At 40.9% G+C, this 22,409-nt stretch overlaps 1 protein-coding gene across 1 annotated transcript in view; it reads right to left on the reverse strand.

The window, feature by feature from the left end:
* Positions 1 to 1,468: 1,468 nt before the first annotated feature.
* Positions 1,469 to 22,409, reverse strand: part of PITPNC1 (phosphatidylinositol transfer protein cytoplasmic 1) — a 251,646-nt gene continuing 230,705 nt past the window's right edge. Inside the window, exons 8-9 of the mRNA XM_077780444.1 lie at positions 21,951 to 22,014; positions 1,469 to 6,144 (exon numbers count right to left, since the gene is read on the reverse strand). Coding sequence (XP_077636570.1) covers positions 5,828 to 6,144; positions 21,951 to 22,014 — 381 coding nt within the window. The 3' untranslated portion in view covers positions 1,469 to 5,827. The remainder of the gene's footprint in view (positions 6,145 to 21,950; positions 22,015 to 22,409) is intronic.

Below are 22,409 nucleotides of genomic sequence, written 5' to 3' on the forward strand. Positions count from 1 at the left end.
CAGGTTTGAGAGGAACATTTTCACAGAGGGATATTTCAGAACAGGGCTTGGAGGAAGGATACATGATTTATCCTGAACTTGAGAGGTCAAAGTACAATTGGAGGTTGGGGGTGAAAACTCCAAGTGGAATATACTGAAGGATACGGAATTTTAGAAAACAATGTGGGCATTTGGACATTTAAGAGTAATACTCAAACAGGAACCACTGATTAAAGCAGTACTGGTAAGCTGGTAAACTACAAACATCTATTTATTCACCATTAAGCATCCAAATATTTAACAACCTAGAGTTTGGCGCCAGGAATAACCAGGCTGGCTGTACCTGAGCGTGCTGGTGCAAGGTGAGGCCACAACTATGGGTGTGAAGTTTGTGTGTTTTAAAGAATTAAAAGGCAGAGTGGGAGTGGTACTGGCGAAGTTAGAGCTATAAAAGTAAGCCTATTTTAGTTCATCGGCGCAGTGTGACATGATTACATGAAAAGTTTTCACTGTAGAAAGCCTCTTTATGGTACAGTTATATGAAACTGTGGCCTGATGCAATCAGGGGTGACTGCACTGGACATGGAAGTTGACATGAACTTCAGGTTTGAGGAGAGAATAGACCGGGAGGCGTGTAGCAGACTTCTGGATCAAGGGCAGTAAAGCATTTCTGTCCTCACTCTACCCACCCTCAGACGACCCTTTTGTGCAAAACATTATCTGCTTGAGATGGAGAAACCACATCAGAATGATTGCAGCTCAGGAGTGCCCGGCTGGCTCAGTTTGTTAAGCATTTGACTCGACTTCAGCTCAGGCATGAAGTTCAAAGCATGAAGAGTTCAAAAGGTTTGTGGGTTTGAGGATCCTGCATTGGGCTGTGCGGTGTCAGCACGGAGCCTGCTCGGGAGTTCTCTCTCCCTCTCTCTCTGCCCCTCCCCAACTCATGCACGTGCGAGCGTGCTCTCCCTCTCTTTCAAAATAAATTAACTTAAAAATATTTTTTTATTAAAAAAAGAATGATTGCAGTTCACCTTACACTAGCCCACCCTGCAATGGATAGAACCTAGTGTCCACTAGGGTGGTGTTCCCCTGATTCCCTAGGGGGGGATTTTTCTTGGTTGTCATTCAGACTACAGCCTCCCATCTGATGAGGGGGGAACCAAGCACGTGTTAATGGACAGATGAGTCTATGTGTATCTCCCATTGGGTTATAGCTTCACCTTGGCTATTTTTTGGCTGGAAACTTAGAGCTGGCACCCCGGCTTTTCCTATCAAGGGCCCTGGCCCTGAAGGCGCCTTAAGCTTCTTAGCACCAGACCAGCCTTCTTTGCACACAAGACCCCTACCCTAGAACTGGGTCTCAGTATTGACCATTGGCTTATTGCTTATTCCTTGAAGCTTCTTTTCCAGTGACCCACAAGTTCACGGTAGCTAACAATTTCCCTTGAGAATGGCTGAGAAAGAGAAAGAAGAAAGCTACACTTGGAAAGAAGATTGCTTTGTAGTTTATTTACAACAGAATGTAAGAAAAAGGAAGTTATTAACAATAATAAATAACTGGGGGGGGAACCAACAACACAAAACAGCCATAAAATGACACAGAAGGATGGCATGTGTGAGGATCAATTCTTGCTTGCTCTGCTCGTGGTCTAGAACACTGTGCATTCCAAAACTTGGTCCTTCGGCAGTGCTAGTGGTATTTTGACTCAATATGTGTAACGAATCAAGATCCCAGCTTGAAATGTAAACACTAAAAAAATTACACTCGAAGCTACATGTAAGTGGCAAAGATAGAACAACAACTCAAAGAACCTCTTCTTGGTGACGACATGGAAACTGAAGGGAAACTTGCAATTCAACAGCCGTGTTTTCCATTTGAAGCAAAAACATCCAGAGGCTTATCCTAATGCACTTGTTAACAATGAAATTATAATAACAGCATCTGAAAAATTCTTAACATATTCACATTCTTTTATTGCACTAACTCCTAAAAAGCCGAAACACTTCTATTTTCAAATGCAAACAGATTGTTTTGAAGGTAGAACGCAGAAGAACCCAGTATGTGTTGCCTTCACATGCCAACACTGTGCTCTCGAGTAACACTTCAGTTTCAGCAAGGATGGGTAGTTTTAAATGGTCTATTTATGATCAATTGCAGTTACCAAACAGACTTTTTTTTTCTTTTTCATTTCAAGAATTATGGTTCAGAAAGCAGGTTGTCACCTAGCCTACTCGGTCAGAAGATCACAAAGGGACTAAATCTATTCAGACAATTCTTCTCTATTGGGTTATCTGAGTACACATTCTATGTGACTAAATGATACTCTGGCCCTTGTAACAAGTAAAATTCCTAATGACTGAAGCCAGCCAGGGACCTTGTTTCTGAGCCATGAAGAGATGCTAAGGTAAGTAAAATTGGAAAACACACATAAATTCAGTAGTCTTGAAATTTTCACGGAAAAATGACTTCCTGAGAAGTGCCAGAATCTTTTTTCTCTTAGGTCATTGTTGAGGACAGTGTCTTGAAAGAGAACCACATATTTGCGTTTGGAGGTCTCGTGTTTTTTTAAGTGCCTGCGTTCACTCTATGCCCACAACTGCGCCCCTTACAGATTTATTTTCACAACCCAAAACATGGGTAATAAATCCTCTCAGATTAAAACCATTTTCCCCACACACAGATGCAAACCCAGAGCAGAAGGGTTTATAACTTAGTTCACCAAGGAGCTCTTTATATCCATTATTACGCTGGGAACTGAAAGATGTCACAGGCTCCTTTGTTGTTACGCTTTTCCTCTGCTTATTTCTGCCTGACAGTAGGAAAATGCGGTGGTCTTCAGAGCTCACCTCAGATAAAGTCTGTGCAGTAAAAACGCGGAGACCTTCTCATCCTGGGACAGCACAGCCAAAGCTGCAATGCTGTGTTACAGCCAACGAAAAGCACAGGGCCATTTCATTATTTGAAATCCATCCAAAGCAATATTTATGGCCATTTTGATGGTCTTCACTAATGATGGAGATAAAGATGGGGTGAACATATGCATTCTTCTATGGATTATTCTTTTTAATTTGGCTACCAGAGACTTAAAACTGGTGGTGTCTGATTCACTATACTATATTTATATATATACAAGTATAATACAATTTTGGTGAACAAAGTTGAAGATTTCCACATTGCAGACAGAGGCACTGAGTTAAGATTCTATGTTTCCCCAAACATGCTTAATAAATTCAAGTTTCGGCTTTGTTTTCTTCTAAGTTTCCATCATGCAAGCACTTAATTTCCATCCTTATAGGAATTATTAATGGTCTATATACACACTCATCGCAGGCTTGTATCCCACAAGAAACAAACTAATGTATGGAGAATATGAAATGACAGGTGAAAAATCAAGATAGATAAAATATTGAAGTCATTTATGCCTCGTGATGACCGGATTAAATATTCAAAGCAGCTAAAGGAATATTTGCACCCCCCCACCCCCTTGTTTAAATGCACACAAACCACACGTAGACAGGAAAAACTGAACATACTTGAAGCGCACACACATTTGTTGGCTAATAATCACACGATCATCGGCAGCTTTGAAATTGATGTCTGTGTTATTGAACCGGCTACAGGAGAAAGAAAATCCACCGAAGGAAATCAAGAAATTAGCTTTCTAAAGCTAATAGCATCGTTGACCTTGATAGCAGAAGCTACTTTACAAGAAAAGAAAAATGGCAACGGTATTAATGGAAAAAGCAGGTGCCAGATGTGTTAACAACCCGCACAAGATAAATCTGTTCTGTGCAAAAATAATGACCCCGCCCCATCCTGATTTCAGCCGGCAAATACTAAGCAAATACAGATACTATGTCAGTGTCTTCTGAATAGAATTTTGCATTCTAAAGCCAAACATTCTCATGAAGTACTACTGTGTGGAGAGGGGACCACTGAGCAAGTCCGAGAGGTCAGATAAGATTAAGTTTTCCCACAAGCAAAAATCATGCTACTGTACCATGCAAAGATGTCTTACTGCAATGCTGTCGTTCTCAGGGAAGAGAAAGCTATGTGCAACTGGTTTCCTTTGAGTTCTGGGTTTATTTATTTATTAAGCTAAATGTCAACCTGTAGATAAAGAAGTGATCTTGACAGTCTGACGTACGACTTAGAATACTTGCTGCTGGGTTCATGGGGCCAGAGCCTGCACCTTGGGAGAGTTGATCAATTGGAAAGACGCTACGCAGTGTGCTAAGCACTGAGAGAGAGAAGCAGGCAGGGTCCACTGGCTGAGAGGCTGTGTGGGAAGGAGAATATGCTTCTTCGTTTATGTTGTTTCCTTTGGAATTTGTGTTTTGGGAAGGTCCCTTTCCTGAGGTTGGAGGTTATGGTCAGGAAGGCTAGCTGGGGCCTTGGAGTTGCCCAACTACCTTGTCGTCTTCCTCTCTTGGAGGACAAAAATAAATGCTAGATTCTGCTTGCCCTTCCTTCTGCGTTTAAAGGCAGTGAGGCGCGATGGTGGCAGATTTTTCTCTTTAGGGCAAAGGAGAGTTCACTTTTTGCCACTTGGGTTGAATGGTCTTGCTTTCCCGTCAGCCTGGATTCTAATCCTGCATTACCGCTACTTGCAGAAGAGAAAGCTAGCCATGGGGGGCATCATTTCTCACTCCGCCTTTTTACTCTACAAACAGGAGTCAGCAATTCCGCTCATTCTTTCCCCTTCCCCCCGCAACAGCATTTACTCCACTTCTGTGACATTTCCCATATTTGGATTTCAAGTATGAGCAAGAGAATGATAGTCTTTTTTAAGGTCCAGTGATGGGCAATCTGTTCCAGGGAAATCTGGATGTTATTAAAAGTAAAACCTGGAGGGGGTGGGAGATACTTCTCTTTTTCAGGGTTCCCGAACCAGACTTGCTGACAGAGCTCAAGTCCAGTTAGTTTAGTCTACCCTTGCGCTCCTTAGAATGGGCAAAGAGTCAATGAACTCTACTCAATTAACTGCAAATACTGAGACTCTTAATGCATTGACGATGGACGTTGACGATTCAAGGTTTGTTGGTACCTGTAGAGAAAAATGATGTTTGCCTCACCTGGGCCTCTTGGTTCCTAAACCAAACCATCCCCAAATCAGTCAGTTATGGCTGCATTCATCCATGCAATTCTGAAAGATTTCTGAGGCCACAAGGGCACAAAGAGGGGAAGTTTATTAAAAGACAGAAACAAGTGGGATCATTATTAAATTCTGAGAAAGGTATAAATAAGTTCTTGTTAATTGCACTTGGAGCCTCTATAGGTTGATAATTAAAATTTTCAAAAATTTTAAAGAGTTAATTAGGCCCCAAATCCTGAGTCAGACTAATCAAAAGAGAAATCTCAGTTAACTACTAGTATTCAAGTCTTGGTGATGAACAGTTTGAAATGGAACAGTTAGGTAGGTACGCCTGAGAGTGTTTTTGAGAATTCAGGTTTTGATGGGACGAGACTGACTTCACTATTTTACCACATTTGTAACAGTGGCGTCAAGTTTTCATTGATTTACTCTTTAAGTCCACACCTCCCTCATCAAATGCTTAATAACAAGGCTTCCTCCCTTCCTCCCGGCTTCCAGCTATGGTTACAGAATATTCCTTCTGTCCTTTGCAAGCCTTACATTTTACATCTAGTATGATGCTGTGCGTTGTACTTAGGGAATCATATTATACGGGAAATTACTTAACCACATGCACACTCAGAGATCGAAAGAACATGTTTGAGTGACAAGGCAGTTTTTTTCTCTATCAGAAGATTCTTAAAAAACAAAACAAAAAAAACACAACAAACCCAAATGAAAATATAAAAACCCCGTGAAAGATTTATATGAAGTTACTCTAATTTGGGCCGACATGGCTTATCTGAGGAGTGTATGCCAGGTAAATTCAGGGTGGCTTTTTTCTCAGGGTCTGGAAGCGTGAGAGTTTCTGGGGCTGACTTTTTCCGGGGTCGATCTTTGGGAACGGACAGAAATTCTGGTGCGTCTGTGGAGAGAGGTGTGGACGGAGCACTCGAAGGGGCACTGCGGACTGAGGAAGGCAGCAGAGGAATACTCGAGATAGAAATCGCAGGTGGGAAAACGCCAATTTTCCTGTTGGTGGCTTCCTGAGTGGCTCGTTCAAATTCTCGGACTTCATCCATTGTCATGTCTTCAAAGAAAAAAAAATAGAAAGAAAAAAATGACCAGTCATTTAGAAGAGATGCAAATGGCTTTATCTCTATGCCTGATTTTAAGGGAACTACGGGAATTCTACCATAAAGAGGTCTGTCCAGATTATAAACCAAAATGAAATGCTAAAGCCTAAAAATAATTTTTTTTTTTTACTAAGGAAAGCCTCTGAAAAATAAAATTCCTTTATGAATATCCATCCAAGATTTCCAAAGCATTCTTCAGTAAGTAGTTTAAATATTCTGAATAAGAACTGATCAGGAGAGTATGAGTACAGAACCAGATCATGTGTGTATGGTGTGGTATATGGAGCTATTATTAGACCTAGTCATCTTTTCTATAAAGGGAAGGCAGTTAAAGCAATCAATGGCCCAGAAACGATACATATTATTACCTACTTTAGGTCGTGCAAGTATACCATTATAAGGCAAACAGGCAAATCATCAGAATTTCTTCTTATTCAATAGATATACTTTTTGTATTCTGGGGGTTACTAGTTTCCTGACTGAGTATCCGTCCTGTGTTTTAATTAATTCAGCTTAAAAAAAACAAATAAGATAATGACAACAAAAACAACAAACCCTGCTAATTATCCCAAAGCCAAGAAAAATAAAGCCATTTTCCAAGGAAACATCAAAGAAAAAAAGGACTCAAGAGATAAATTCAGTGATGCCTCATGTAAGNCACCCTAAAAATAATTTTTTTTTTTACTAAGGAAAGCCTCTGAAAAATAAAATTCCTTTATGAATATCCATCCAAGATTTCCAAAGCATTCTTCAGTAAGTAGTTTAAATATTCTGAATAAGAACTGATCAGGAGAGTATGAGTACAGAACCAGATCATGTGTGTATGGTGTGGTATATGGAGCTATTATTAGACCTAGTCATCTTTTCTATAAAGGGAAGGCAGTTAAAGCAATCAATGGCCCAGAAACGATACATATTATTACCTACTTTAGGTCGTGCAAGTATACCATTATAAGGCAAACAGGCAAATCATCAGAATTTCTTCTTATTCAATAGATATACTTTTTGTATTCTGGGGGTTACTAGTTTCCTGACTGAGTATCCGTCCTGTGTTTTAATTAATTCAGCTTAAAAAAAACAAATAAGATAATGACAACAAAAACAACAAACCCTGCTAATTATCCCAAAGCCAAGAAAAATAAAGCCATTTTCCAAGGAAACATCAAAGAAAAAAAGGACTCAAGAGATAAATTCAGTGATGCCTCATGTAAGAGGAACTGCCAGATGATGTAGATTTTCTAAACACCTGAAATGTTTTTATGTAAGTGAGAAAGTAAAAAAAAAAATTTTTTTAATGTAAATCTTTCCCTAGTCTATTTCTTAAAACATTTTATTTCTAAGAAACATCTATGCCCAACATGGGACCTGAACTCACAACCCTGAGAACAAGAGTTGCGTGCTCTACTGGCTGAGCCAGCCAGGTGCCCCTACCCTGGCCATATATTTAATGTATTATATACACTTGCTACAATTTAGACATAACACATTGAAAATATATCATTGTGCTATAACACTGTGATGACTCCTTGATCAATGCCTATTTTTTTAAATAGTTTGAGATCTCTAGTTTTCAAAACTCTATGACTATTACCATCATTACTATTGTTATGGTTCTTATTAATTAGTCTCTGGCAATTCCTGGTATCCTTTGCCATTTTTCCTTACTGGGAACAGAGAAAACAGGTAACTGGGCTTCTTAGAAAAAGCACTGAGTGAAAGTCTAAGGGCCTGTCCTTGAATAAAAGGTGAAAGCTATTGCTCATGGATTTTCTACATGTATTTTAATTTTCCTCAGACCCATTTTTCATTCTTGTCTTCTCCCACGAACCTAGTGGTAGAACCTTCACGAGATGATAGTGCATCAACTAGCAAGGCACAATATATCCACCTTGGAAATATTAACTATGGGATGAATATTCATAACATGGTATTAATCATTAGGAGGTATATATACATATGTTAGGTCATATGAGCAAACCAGAAATATTTCTTAAAAAACTTAAGAGGATTTCTTGGGAGCAGTTGTTAAAATATTCTGAAAGGGACAACTGTTTTACAAAGTAAATAAAAAATTATGTTTGTAATGATATCGTATGAAATTTAGAATACAACAAGAAAAATTTTACCTATAAATTTACCATTTAAAAAATTCTAAGACTATTAAACAAGCTAAGAAATGAGATTAAGTTTTTTAAAAAGAAGGATTTACTCCAAAATATAACTGAGACTCCCAGAAAAATTTTTAGTGAGCGGGTGCGTTTTTGCTATAATAAATAAATATCATCTTGGAAAATCAGACTTTCCAGGGGCTGAGTATAATGCTCTACTCCACACATCCAGCAGGGGGCAGAGATCATCCAAAGTACAGGATTTTCATTTTTACATTCCCAGAGTCTCTTAGAAGTTCCCTTTCTTGAAGGCACTGAAATTGCTCAATGGAAAACAGACTGTTATTTTCTTATTGCCATGTTCATGGATGTTAATTTTGCATAATTTCAACCTACCATGTCCTGTCTTAGGCTGAGGATTTAAATTTTATTGAGCACCTTGCAGTTTTTATTTGTGATGGACAGCAGCCTCTTGATGTCAACTGTTTTTCATTATGATAGAGAAGAAAGACAATGGAAAAATAAATGATCCCCAATTTGATGGAATTCCAAAGCATAAGGGAAATGTCGTAAGCACTCAAAATAACCGCTTTGTGTAACTGCTGAGGAGATAGGCATCTCTTACGCTGAAGTCATGGGAACGACAGTGGATTGCAGCCCGAGAATGCATGGGGCTTTCCCATGGGAGAACCATTCTAGGTACCACTGTCTACATACGTAGTAAACTGACTTTCTAATGGTAATAATCACAGCAGAACAGAAAGAAAACCAAACAAACAGCCGTAAGCTATAGACCATAAGGGCCTGGAATGAGAAAAGCACTTCACTTAGTAACCCTGGGAATGTGGCATCTCCCCCGATCCTCTGACTTCCTTTGTCTGGTCATAATTCCAGCAAAGCAGCTTTCAGAGAGCGGCTGAGGGCGTGCTAATGTCTACGATTCCAAAAGGAGAAGGGAATAGAAAACGATGCGCATTCAAGGACAGTGTCCTTAATGAGCATTTCTAACGGGAGCACAGGGACAGCGGAGAAGGGGAGGTCCTGCTGGAACTGGCCCGTGCATAGAGAGGAACACCCCAGTTAAGTCAACCCAACAGCTTTCCGCAAATCCAATCACTCCGTGCAACGCAGGGAGGAAAGGTCAGGGCCATTAGAACCTCAAGGATAGCCACATGCACCTGACAGGAACACACGAGCCTTGCAGGGCACGCTCCAAATACATGCTCTGAAAACTGAACCAAGAATTTCCAAAGTGCAAGCAAACGATCTTCACAATTCTGAAGCACCCGTTTACAACAACGGCCATTGCTCAATTGTCCACAACTACGTTACCAATCTCTGAAGAATCTACTATGTATGGTTCTGGGGCATGGGCTAGCAGACATGCGGGCTCAAGCTGAAACCCAGAGAGATCACGGCTTCGGCCAAAGATATGTATAAACGACTTGATGATTACATTTTTCTTCATTATCTGTATCTCCTCTTCATTAGCACCAAATGATTGAGAGAGAACTATATTTAAAATGCCGGCACTCACCATCCAGTCAGCTCTCAATTTCCAACACGCCACTAAATAGCCCGTGGCTCTCTGAGTCTCATTTTAAGTCCCAGGCTGGATGTGCTACGTGGCCCAGCACATTCCCAGCTCACCACGCCTTCACTGCTCAGCCAGCGTGTGCACAGACTGCACCCCATCTTGAGATGAACCCAAGTAAAAAGGGACTGATTGGCTAGAACAGCTATAAAGAGCCGTAGAAAGCATTTCAAAGGAAATGTAAAGAAATCTAAAATACCAGATGAGCCACAAGCTGTCCCTTGAATGAATAACTTGAGTGCTAACTGTGTTTTTAAAAGTTACTGTCATGATGTTCTAGTTTTCCTATGACATCGGTTTTTGCCCCTGTCTTCCTGCCTGGTGTAGGCCATTCACCAGCCACAAATGTTTCCACTCTCCACGTTCTTGGGTTTTACGAGTGTAACAACCCCCAAATCAAGCGGCTCTTTGAAGAAGCAAAAAATCTAGGGAGAAGAGGTGACACTGTCCAGTTTAGACCCAGCTCAGGTTTCCTCACCAACAGCCTCTGGGCGATGACGACATGTTTGTGGTAGATCAAGAATTGAACGTTGGCAGTATTTCATAGATCAGTTTATGTGTACGTTTGGTAAAAAGTGGGCAACATGTTTTAAAAATTCTACATACACTTGTTTGGGCATGGCTCTCTATGTCATCCACAGTGGAGGAATGCTGATTGCAAACTTTTATGTTGGTTTGTTCATGCATGTTTTTCTCGTATTCCCGAACATCATCCATTGTCATATCTGAAAAAAGGTCAAGACGTTGGCAACTACCGTTATTAAATGCAGACTTTCAACGGGGAGACTTTAGGGAAAGATGGTAGCGGAAGCCAAAGAGAGGTTTAAAAAAGCAGGGAATTCACTAACTTTATGAAGAGTAGGTCATAAAGTTAGCTGCACCAGCCAAGGAGGGAGTGAGTGCAAGGAAGTTAAGTTGAAATAGTCTCAGAACAGAGAAGAGTGGAAATTATTTAGGGGTGAATCTTGTAAAGTGAGCTAAGATGGGTAGAAAGTATTAGCTCATGGGCCGTGCCATAGCCTGAGATCTCCTAAAGCGATTGTTAGAAGATCCCTTTGGGAACAGGGGCGGGTTTGTTTGGTTTAATACTTACCTTTCATATACCCTTCAAAATAGATCTGGACATTGTTTTAAATCAATGCATTCAACCACAGAAAGGATACTTTCATTGCTAGTGCAGGAAACACGACATAGAAGGCAGACAAACGATGTTTACTGGTACAAGGGGTATTTGATGTATTTCTGCACAGAATGCATAGTGTTGGAGAGTGCGGGTCTACATGGAACTTCAAGTCTAGTCTAACAGCTTGGAGATGGCTGGCACTACTTCACCCACACTGATCTATAAATAAAATGGCACATGACATTACGCTTTTGGGTCTGAGTCTGTAGTTTTTCAGTATTTCAGGATAGTGATCTCTTAATCTAGTGGTTCCCAATGGGGGACAATTCTGTGACAGTTTTGGTGACCACAATTGGGGTGGTGGCGCTACTGGCATCTGGGGTTGGAGGCCAGTGACGCCACGGAATATCCCACCAATGCACATAGCACTCTCTCCTTCTCAACAGGGAAGTATCTGGACCCAAATGGCAATGGTGCCAAGCTCGAGGAACCCTGTCTAAACCCAACTGATAGAAAGCTTAAACAAAGAACTCGTTCATCTTCAGCATGTGAAATGCATAAAAATAACAATTATGCTCACTTTAAAGGTGTCCGTGGTTTTATCCTCCACTCCCCACCCAGCTCTTTGGTTATTTTACAACATGCTATCAGTGATTTCCCCAGACAGGCATTCCTCTGTTGCTCTCGGGGCCGAATTTAACTTCGGGCCTCTCTACAATGCAGGTATGCTGCATAATTGGTTATTCAACTGCCCTGATCACGAACTAGCTCGGTGGGGATTTAGAGCGGGTATTCACAGCTGGAATTTTTCCTTAGGTATTTTTTGCATCATGTGGTTTGGTGTCTTTTTATATCAATCCATGTATGTCATGTGAGATTCTCTTCATCTCCACAGGGTACACTTGCCAGAACTTTATGATTCAATTCGGTAGTGGTCTGGGGCCACGATGCAGGGCGGCTCTGAATCAAACCTGGGCCATTTTACTTAGTGGATGATNAACTAAAAATATTGTCCATAAGCAATGTAAGTATCGAGGATGTTAAGCAGCAGTCTGGCCACGCAAAGAGCACGTTTTTCTTTTAGAAAATTGAGGTAACTGAAGGCAATAGAGAGACGCCGCTTTGTAATTAGAACGAACGTTATCTTAATTAACAATAAGAGCACATTCTTTCGATATAATCAACTTTAACCTCAACGGCTAGGTTATCAAAATTTCTTAAACACAGGTACACCTGGGAAGAATGCTGAGGTCATTTTTAAGCTAAAAGTTTAAACTTTAGGGACATTTCTCTACATATGTGTTCATTAGACGCTTCCCCTCCCTCCCCTCCCCTCCCCGCCACCGGCNCATGACAGTATTTTGGCAAACAAAAACAAAGGCATTTTAGTTTCTTTGTTCTAGTGAATCCCAACAGAAATCGTTCTTTATCTTTAATTAGCTCAATGTGAGAAGGGCTTATACTGTGTGACTGTGTGCTTTCAGAGAGATTTCAATTTTGTAGATGTGAAGAAGGATTTAACAACAAAGGTATTCATTACTGCCTTGTTCCTAATAGTGAAAAATGGAAAACAACCCAGGGGACTGATAGTAAGACACAATCATTCAAAAGCGATGTAGAAGAAAATTAATACTATAGAGAGATGTCCTTGGTAAATTGTCAAAAATTGGAGGTGAAAACACTGTACGTAGCATATAAAATCATTTTGGTCAGAATAGCATCACATAGATTTTAAAAAGACTAAAAGGATACATTTCAAAATATTAACAGTGATTGTTTTGAGGAGTTGGAATTATAGGTAATTTTTATTTTCTTCCTTTTGTTTATCTATTATTTTCTACATCAAATATGCTGTGCTTAGATAAGAACAAAAACGAAGAAAATTATTTAAAACCTATTGTTTGGGGTCAAATACCATCAATTTGGAATTGGTAAGAAGAAAATACAGTTTCCTAGGGGCACCTGGGTGGCTCAGCAGGTTAAGAGGCCGACTTTGACTCAGGTCATGACCTCGCGGTTTGTGGGTTCGAGCCCCGCATCGGGCTCTGTGCTGACAGCCAGCTCAGGGCCTGGAGCCTGCTTCAGATTCTGGGTCTCCCTCTCTCTCTGCCCCTCCCCTGCTCATGCTCTGTCTTACTCTCTCTCTCAAAAATAAATAATAAACATTAAAAAATTTTTAAAAAACCACAGTTTCCTAGAATTTCTGCTCATTCTAGAAACATGGAGCCACTTTTTTTTTTTAATTTTAAAAATTTATTTATAATCTACAGGGTAGGACAGAGAGACGGGGGACAGAAGGAAGCCCAAGCAGGCTCCACATTGTCAGTGCAGAGCCCAATGTGGGCCTTGAACTCAACAACCATTATGTCATGACCTGAGCCAAAATCAAGTCAGAGGCTCAACCGCTGAACCAACGTGCAACCCAGTTGCCCCACCTCACCCCCCCTTTATAATGAAGAGTTACAAAACAAAGTTTCAGAAAATTTCACCTAAAAGAAGAAAATCTCCCAATGAGACCACATAAGAATGGACGTTTCTAGTAAAGTGGTTCTTTAAAAGACGGTGATAACCTGCCAGTACTGAGGTGGGAAAATACTTGGTCTAAATCCCGAGTTCTCCTCATGTACCACACATACATGCTTAGGGATATGATGTGAATGTTTTCAATATTCCTCATTAATTTATAGAAAGCCTAATCAAGTGAAAATATTCCTGTTTAGTTTATCAGGTGAAATGCATTAGGTAGTACACTTCTGCCAAGTCTATATACGAATCAACGTTTTAGTAAATTCAATCGCACTGCCCACTGACAGGTCATACTTTCAGAGAGGACTCATCTTCATTATGGATGGATTTTCAATGATCAGAGAATGGCTTCCAACAGTTTAGGTTCAAACCTTTTTACTTCCGGTTGATGTGTATCTAAGAAACTCTTAAAGGAAACTTGTGTTAGTTATTTTGTAAATAGACCGATAAATAATCACCCCTTAATATATAAATTTGGATGGTCATCGTTTACTTTTCGTAAATAACGTTTCTTAGATAAAAGGTTTTTAAATAAGCAACACTGGGCTCGTTCCTTGGTTGAAGAGTATATTGTAACTAGTATGGTGTTTCCATTGATAAGAAAGGTACATCATAGTATCTTTGACATTAGGCTGTTATATATACATATACTATATATGTATATATAACACTGATATGATCAGCACTGGGAATGCTAGGGGTACAAATGCCCTCATTACATTTCAGTGGCACAAGATTTCCTCTCTTTGCCCTCTGTGGGGCCATTTCTTTCCTTCTCTTTCTTACCCTCCTTCAGATGAGGGGAGAACTGATCCTGTCTTCTTCTCCAGCCAGGTGGAGGTCACACTGAATGTGGCCCAAGTGGAGCCTTCCCCTCTGCCAGGTGACTGGGCCTCTGCCTTCTGCATCTACTTCCAGTCCAGCTTTGTCAAAGAAGCTCTGGACCCAAGGGATTTGTTAATTGAGGAACCTGCTTTGGTTTCTTCAGCCATGAACGAAAGGCTTTCATTTAAAAACAAAATATAGGGGTGTCTGGGTGGCTCAGTTGGTTGAGTGTGCAACTTTGGCTCAGGTCATCATCTCATGGTTCGTGGGTTTGAACCCCTCACTGGGCTTTCTGCTGTCTGCACAGAGCCTGCTTTGGACCCCCTGTCCCCCTCTTTCTGCCCCTCCCCCGCAGCATGCACATGTGCGCATATTCTCTGTCTCTCTCTCAAAAAATAATATATATATTATATACGGGGGGGGGCTGGATGGGTCAGTCAGTTAAGTGTCAGACTCTTGACTTCGGCTCAGGTCATGATCTCATGGTTTGGGAAACTGCATCCTGCTTTGGGCTCCTTGCTCACCTCAAGGCGCCTGCTTGGGATTCCTTCTCTCTCTCTCTCTCTGCCCCTCCCTGACTTGCATGAACATTCTCTCTCTCAAAATAAACATTAAGAAAAAAAGAATGCTAAGAAATGACATTAAAAAAATATATATATCCACTCTATGAGTCTTGGTCTGCTTCAACCATTTCCTGCTTTTTAATAGAATATGGATTTCAGTGGCTATTTATGAAATCACAATTCATGAAATGCATGAATTGTGATGAATTGTGTTCCATAGAAATAATTCAAATAGTACTGATTTATATTGAGAAAAGAGTTTAATTCCTTGTAACCTCTGCCACTAATCCTGTTAAGAGTTTGAGGTACAGGCTTTTCTTTACTATGAATTCTTTTCTATGAATTCACATGTATATTACTACACATACATATAGTCTCACTTATTTCTACGTTTATGGAATCATACTATGTAGTATACTATACCATACATACTATACATGCTGTTGTTTTTTCTTTTAAATTCTTATTTTATTTTATTACTATTATTATTTTTGAGAGAGAGAGGGTGCAAGAGAGTGAGGGGCAGAGAGAGAGAGAGAGAGAGAAGAGGAGAGGCAGAGAGAAGCAGGGTTTACCCAAAGCAGGGCTCAAGCTCACGAAACCTGAGATCATGACCTGAGCTGAAATCAAAAGCTGGATGCTTAATTGACTGAGCCACCCAGGGGTCCCTTTTAAAATTTTTAAATACATTTTTTCTTTTTTTTTTAATTTCTAGGAGAGAGAGAGACAGCGTGAGCAGGGGAGGGTCAGAGAGAGAGGGAGTCACAGACTCTGAAACAGGTTCCAGGTTCTGAGCTGGCAGTCAGCACAGAGCCCGACACGGGGCTCGAACCCACGAACCACGAGATCATGACCTAAGCGAAAGTCAGACGCTTAACCAACTAAGCCACCCAGGCGGCCCCTAAATACATTTTTAAAAAGGTTTAGGGGCACCTGGGTGCTTCAGTCAGTTAAGTGTAGAACTTTGGCTCAGGTCATGGTCTCATGGTTTGTGAGTTCGAGCCCCATGTCGGGCTCTGTGCTGACAGCTCAGAGCCTGGACCCCGCTTTGGATTCTGTGTCTCCCTCTTTTTCTGCCCCTCCCCTGCTCACACTCAGTCTCTCAAAAATGATTCAATGTTAAAATAATTTTTTTTTTAAATTAAGTTTTATTTATTTAAGTAACCTCTACACCTAACATGGGCTTGAACTCATGACCCTGAGATCAAGAGTCACATGCTTTACTGACAGAGCCAGCCAGGAGCCCCTATACATATTGTTCTGACCTGCTTTTCCCGCTAATGGAAGATACACATATTTCCGCACTGGTAAATATAGAACTAGCTTATTCTTTTTAACTGTCACAAACAATATACATAGTATGGGTGTGTCATAATTTATTTGCTCATATTCCTATTAATAAAATAAACTTATGCTGAGACTAATTTCTAGCTTTTATAAACAACACTACACTGAATAGCTTTGTACCTACATTCAGGAGCACATGGATAAATAAACAAATTTCTACAATAAATTTCTAAAAGTAGAATTGCTGGGCCATAGGTTATTTCTACTTAGTCATTTGTATAGAAACTATTTATTTGTTCTCCCACTTTATCCAAAATGTAGTATTTTCAAGATCTTAAAGATTTTGCTATCGGATGAACAAATGTCATATTTTGTTTTCATTGTATTTCTTGCGATTAGTAGCAAGGTTATCTTGGCCATTTGTGCTTTTTTCTATGGTTTATCTATTCATGTTCTTTACCTTTTCTTTCTATTGAGCTGGATTCTTTATTTATAGGACCTCTTTATACATGATAGATAGTAATTCTCTGTTGGCTACTTTATGTTAGAAATATCGTCTAGTCTTTTAACTTTGTTAAACTACTGTTTAACTTTGTTCAATCACTTTATTTTTTACTTACTTATTTTTTATGTTTTTATTTTTATTTTTAAGAGAGAGAGAGAGAGAGAGAGAAAGAGATAGAGACACCGCATGAGCAGGGGAGGGGCAGAGAGAGAGGAAGACACAGAATCTGATGCAGGCTACAGGCTCTGAGTTGTCAGCACAGAGCCTGATGCGGGGCTTGAACCCACGAACAGTGAGATCATGACCTGAGCTGAAGTCAGATGCTCAACCAACTGAGCCACACAGGTGCCCCTCAATCGCATTATTTTGTAAAGTAGGCAGGTTGACCTCACAGTTTGTGGAGACAAGATTATATATTTGAAAGGACACAAGTCAGCTGAACGTACAGAGAAGTTATAAACACCATAGGACAAAATGTCTGTAAGCAAGAAATTTTCATTGTATTGCATTGCTACAGCAGCTAAAATTTTAATGAAGGTGTTATATATTTTAATTCAATGACCTGCCCAGTGGCACATATTGTATTTCCTTTTACAAACATTTTCTCTCCACTTTTAGGACCTTCAGCCTAAACAGAAGTAATTTTTTCTCGATACTAGGTCAGAATGGAAGTCTTGAACAAGTGGTTGGGATCAGGGCGGAGGGATGTTTCAGCAACCACGAATGAAATCTGATACTCCTAGGCTTTAGCAAAATGGCAGTCATCCTTTGGGAAGTGCCAGAAAGAGAAAGAGAGAGAGAGAGAGAGAGAATGAGGTAGGGGCAGAGAGAGAAGAGAAAGAATCCCAAGCAGACTCCACACTGTGAGCACAGAGCCTGATGTGGGGCTTGAACTCATGAAAGTGACATCATGACCTGAGGCAAAATCAAGAGTTGGATGCTTAACCAACTGAGCCACCCAGGAGCCTCCCCCCTTTAAAATTCTTTACAATGAGGGGTGCCTGAGTCGTTCAATCAGTAAAGTGCCTGACTTCTGCTCTGGCCATGGTCTTTCGGTGGAGCCCCGCCCCCTGCAGGCTCTGTGCTGACAGCTCAGAGCCTGGAACTTGCTTCGTGTTCTGTGTCTCCCTCTCTTTCTGCCCTTCCCCCACTCACACTTAGTCTCTATGAAGAATGAATAAACCTCAAAAAAAATTTAAAAAACCCCTCTTTACAATGATTATAAATTCAATGCATGCTTGTTATAAATAGCTTAGGGGTGCCTCCACTTTTTTGTAGTGAAAGTAGCCAATCTTCAAGTCTTGGTGAATTACCCTTTCCATGTAATTCAGGCCACTAAGATCTAGAATTGTAAGGAACAGTTACGATTTTTTCATAGTTCTTAATTTGGGGGAGGTAAAGGAGAATCACAGATCTGTTGAAAATCTGATGAGAAGCTAGGAGTTCTCTCCCCAGAAAAAAGAACATAGGAACACACATAAAATGTTGCATAACAGCCATGGCACTGAAATGCATACTTCAGGAAACTGGAGGGCATCAGAAAAGGCTGGCTTGGTGAGTTCAACCAGCTAATGCTAGTCTAGTCCCTAAGTAGGCTTCCTTCTCCACCTTAAGCTAGCTCCATCCATTTTTAGGCCTGCTCTAAGGATTCCAAAATAATTTCTAAGTCACTTTCATGAGGGACTTTCATCTATACTAGCAAGACTACCCCACCCCCCACCCACCCCCATCCCATAATTTTTTAGAAGGATGAGGATTTCAAAGACATTCATGAAGTTCCACTCTTTCATAGCCTCCCTCTGGCAATCCTCTTTGTTCCTCTCTCAAAATACTGTCAGATTTGTGAAATTTTTGTTTAGCTGGGGTTCCTACTTTGATCCATCCCCCCCCCTTTACCCCATCTTCTGAAATGTGTTGTTTCTTCTCTGATTAGCGTTCCAGTCATGGAGGAGAGAACCAAGGCTCATGGATAAAGACGAATCAAGGCTTTGAAAACACAAACTCAACTCCTGCAACAATGGACGTGGTTATACTTTACAATGAACAAGAGCAGAATAAAATTTGTCTAGGGAAATAGTTATGTGACAGCCACATGCTCAAACTCAGAGAAGATACAAAATCATTCTTTGGGTAAGAAAAGATCAACTACCATGTACAATATCCTTTCCCCCCTCCCTTCTTTCTTCCTAATTAAGCATTGGCGGTGGTTACTTTAATTAGGGAGAAAGACCTCCAGGGGTGCCTATGGTGTAGAGTTTGTGTTCGGTACAAACGAACTGCCCAGGAGGCCAATGGGACTAAAATTCAGTCCTAAACTGAGAGTACCTGCTGAGTGTGCCCAGAAGGATGTCTTTTTCTAAATCTCACAAGGCACCAGTTGGCCCGGAAGACATCCACCATCCTCTAATCTGTTCGGACTGAATTAAACTGTACTTGCAATCTAATCTGAGTTAAAGTCATTCTTAAACGTTAGCAAGTATCAGAATCATCTGGAGGGTTTGTTAAAACACAGATTGCTGGGCTATATCTCCAGAGTATCTGATTCTGTAGGACCCAGAATTTTGAATTTCTAACAAGTAGCTGAGGCGGGAGCTAATGTTGTTGGCCTGGGGAACCTCACTTTGCACCAATGCTATAAACCACAGGCAAGGTTTTTTTTCTTTTTCTTTTATTATTATTATTTTTTACTTTGGACCTTTTCCAGGTCTACTAATGAGAGCCTCACTGAGCCTATGTAGACCAAAGAAAAATAAGTGACTTTCAGGTATCCCAAACGGTAGGGCCATCCTCATGGATAGTGACACACCCATTTCCCTGAAAGGCCCACAGTCCCTAGGATTACCTTGAATAAGGGACTGAGAAGGTGCTCTGTGGACCGGGCTATTTCCACTCATTTGAATGACTGCGTGTCTGCAGCTGTGTAAGGAAGGAGCCACTGTTCTCCTGGCAAGCAGCTCAGCCTGGGGCAAGGATGCCAGTAATTTACATGAAATTGATGGGGTGGTTCCTAGACCCCTTACTGAGTGAAAAAAGGCTGCTTGTTTTGGTTGGAGTTAAGATTGTGTACACAGGGGGTGGAGACCTTCTCTGGGGAGTACATGCACCCCCATGATCTACACCCACTAAAGCACACACTGCTTTTCTGCACTCAGAAAGGCTTTTTGTCAATAGACTCCTTGAGTTAATAGCTCCACCTAACCCATCCTGAGTAAATAGGTAAGCATTCTCCTCTGAAAGCTCTCCAGGACCGGAGGCCTCTATTTTCCTTTGATGCATTAGTCTAGCTTTGGGCCCCTGGAATAGTCTGAGAAAAAAAAATTTTTTTTTTTTGGACTAAGTCTTTGAAATCTCTTCCTTNCTTTTCTGATCAACAGGCTTGTCGAGTTTTGTCCTCTTAATCAGGAATCAGCTACCCTTTTTGATGCTGCCTTTTCTTAAAGACCTCTATGGCATTCTGGTACTGGAAGGAAATCTATCAAAGTGCCCTGCCTCTTGGGTCTTCCAAGCGACACATTCTTGGCCCTTCAGGTCCCCATTCACTTGCCAATTATTCTTTGAATATCCTTTTGATACTCTCTTACTGCTGGTGGCAAGGACACCATGAGCTTAGAGGAGCCCAAGTTTGGAAAGACCAGCAAGTATTAAGGACTTTTTGCATCTATGTTCCCTCTCCCTCTTCAAGAATCTGAGCAAAGCTCCCGAGGGGGGAAAAAGGCAGAAGGATTTGTTTCATGATCAGGGTAAGTAATCACAGGAGGCTCTTCCTCTCCCTGCCTTGGGAAGGCAACATGAAAATGTGGCAAGCCAACATATCGGCTGCACGTAAGCAGTGGGGGTGTGCGGTAAGAAAGAGCAAATGATGATCTTTCAAAAGAATCTCGTCCTGAGATCTGCCTTTGGACAAACCCAGGAAGATGCAGATCTGGGAAAAATGCACACGATACAGGCCCACATGCACACACAGACCAAACCCTCCAGAACTATGTCTTTTTAAATGTGGTTCGGAAACCACTACCAACATTAATAACAATCATTGTCTTTGCCAGGTCAGTCCAATGTATCTTTTCATTGTAAATTTGATACCTTCTGCTAAGAAGATGGAGGGATTGGTGGAACAATGACAGACAAGCACCAAAATGTAATGTAGGTTACACACAGAACAAATTCAATTGACTTAGGAAGAGGCCAAGGAGGAGGGCATTTCATTGGATAATCAGATCTAACCCAAGTCACCAACTGGGTGTGTTCATTGCTATTTATAGTCAAGGACACAAGCTTCTGATGACTGATTCTGGGAATGTAGAAGATTCATGTGGACGAAATGATAGTGCTGAGAATCTGGAATTGGTGGTCCATCTATCAAGGGATGCAGCAAACCTTATTTTCTTTTACTGGAAATGTGCAGGACTTGTTTAACTCCTCTCAAATCATGGGGAAAAAGAAGAAAAAAAAGAAAAAAGCCACAACAGTCTTAGTTAGGATGAAGGGCACCTATGGATTCTTGCAGAATCCTTTTGTTTTTGGTGAGGGAGTATTTGAAGTGTTCTCTGAATCAAAGGACTGCTTTCACTTGATAAATTGCTTCAGACAGTTTTGATCTTGAGTTGGAAATTTGGGGTAAATTAGGATGGGTTTAAAACCCATCCAAGAGAATTACGGAACCCTGTGTGAGCAAGTATGCTGGCATCAAACATACGGAGGTCCTACTTATTAGTTAATAACTAAGTACAGTTGACCCTTGAACAATAAGGGTGTTAGGGACGCCACCACACACATTCTCTCCCTCAGAACTGAAAATCCATGTAGAACTTTTGACTCCCTCAAACAGCTGACTATAGACTGGAAGCCTTACTGATAACATAAACAGTTGATGAACACATATTTTGTATGTTACATGTAATCAATTCTGTCTTCTTTCCATAAAGTAAGCTACAGAAAAGAAAACATTATTAAGAAAATCATAAGGAAGAGAAAACACATTTACAGTATGTACTGTTTAGTGAAAAAAAAGATCGGCATAAGTGGACCCACATAGTTCAAACCCGTGTTGTTCAAGGACCTGCTGTATTATGGTTATTTTAGACCAAGCATCTATCATTACATCCTTCATTGTTAGGTCCCAACAGACAGTGCTGTTTTCCAGTTCAGGGGCCGATACTCCTGCCTTGGTTGCTGTCTTTCTAGGTAGCATCCCAAGCAGGTGGAATGAAGCCGGGGAAGCTGACTTACCATACCACTCATCAACCCATGCAAAAGCCTGTCTGTGTCCAATCAGCAGAATATCCCGGACCACCTAAGAAAGGAAAAGAAGGAAGGTGAGGTAATGCCATGTTTGATGACAGCGATCTGGACAATGGGTTGCTCCTAGTACTAGGAGTCCTGGGAATTACAAATTTCTCAATCACTCTGTCCACGGATGGCAATTGTAGTCTCACAGACTTTGGGTGCATTCACCCTGAACCCTTTCACGGCGTACTCTGCTCACTGTACACGAATCCCTTCATCTTGTTTGAAATTTGGACTGGGAGTGGGGACACACTATGGCCAGCCGCTTGGGCTGGAGTGAATCTCTAGGCTAATCACCCTGAGACTTTTCATTCATCTTTACCTAAAACAGGTTCAACTTTTCGTTTGTGGGGCAGTTATGTCTCACTGGTGTGAGGAGGAGTGTTGGGAGTCAAGAATGCT

The sequence above is a fragment of the Crocuta crocuta genome, unplaced genomic scaffold, assembly GCF_008692635.1.
Source record: "Crocuta crocuta isolate KB4526 unplaced genomic scaffold, BGI_CrCroc_1.0 scaffold288, whole genome shotgun sequence".
NCBI lineage: Eukaryota > Metazoa > Chordata > Mammalia > Carnivora > Hyaenidae > Crocuta > Crocuta crocuta.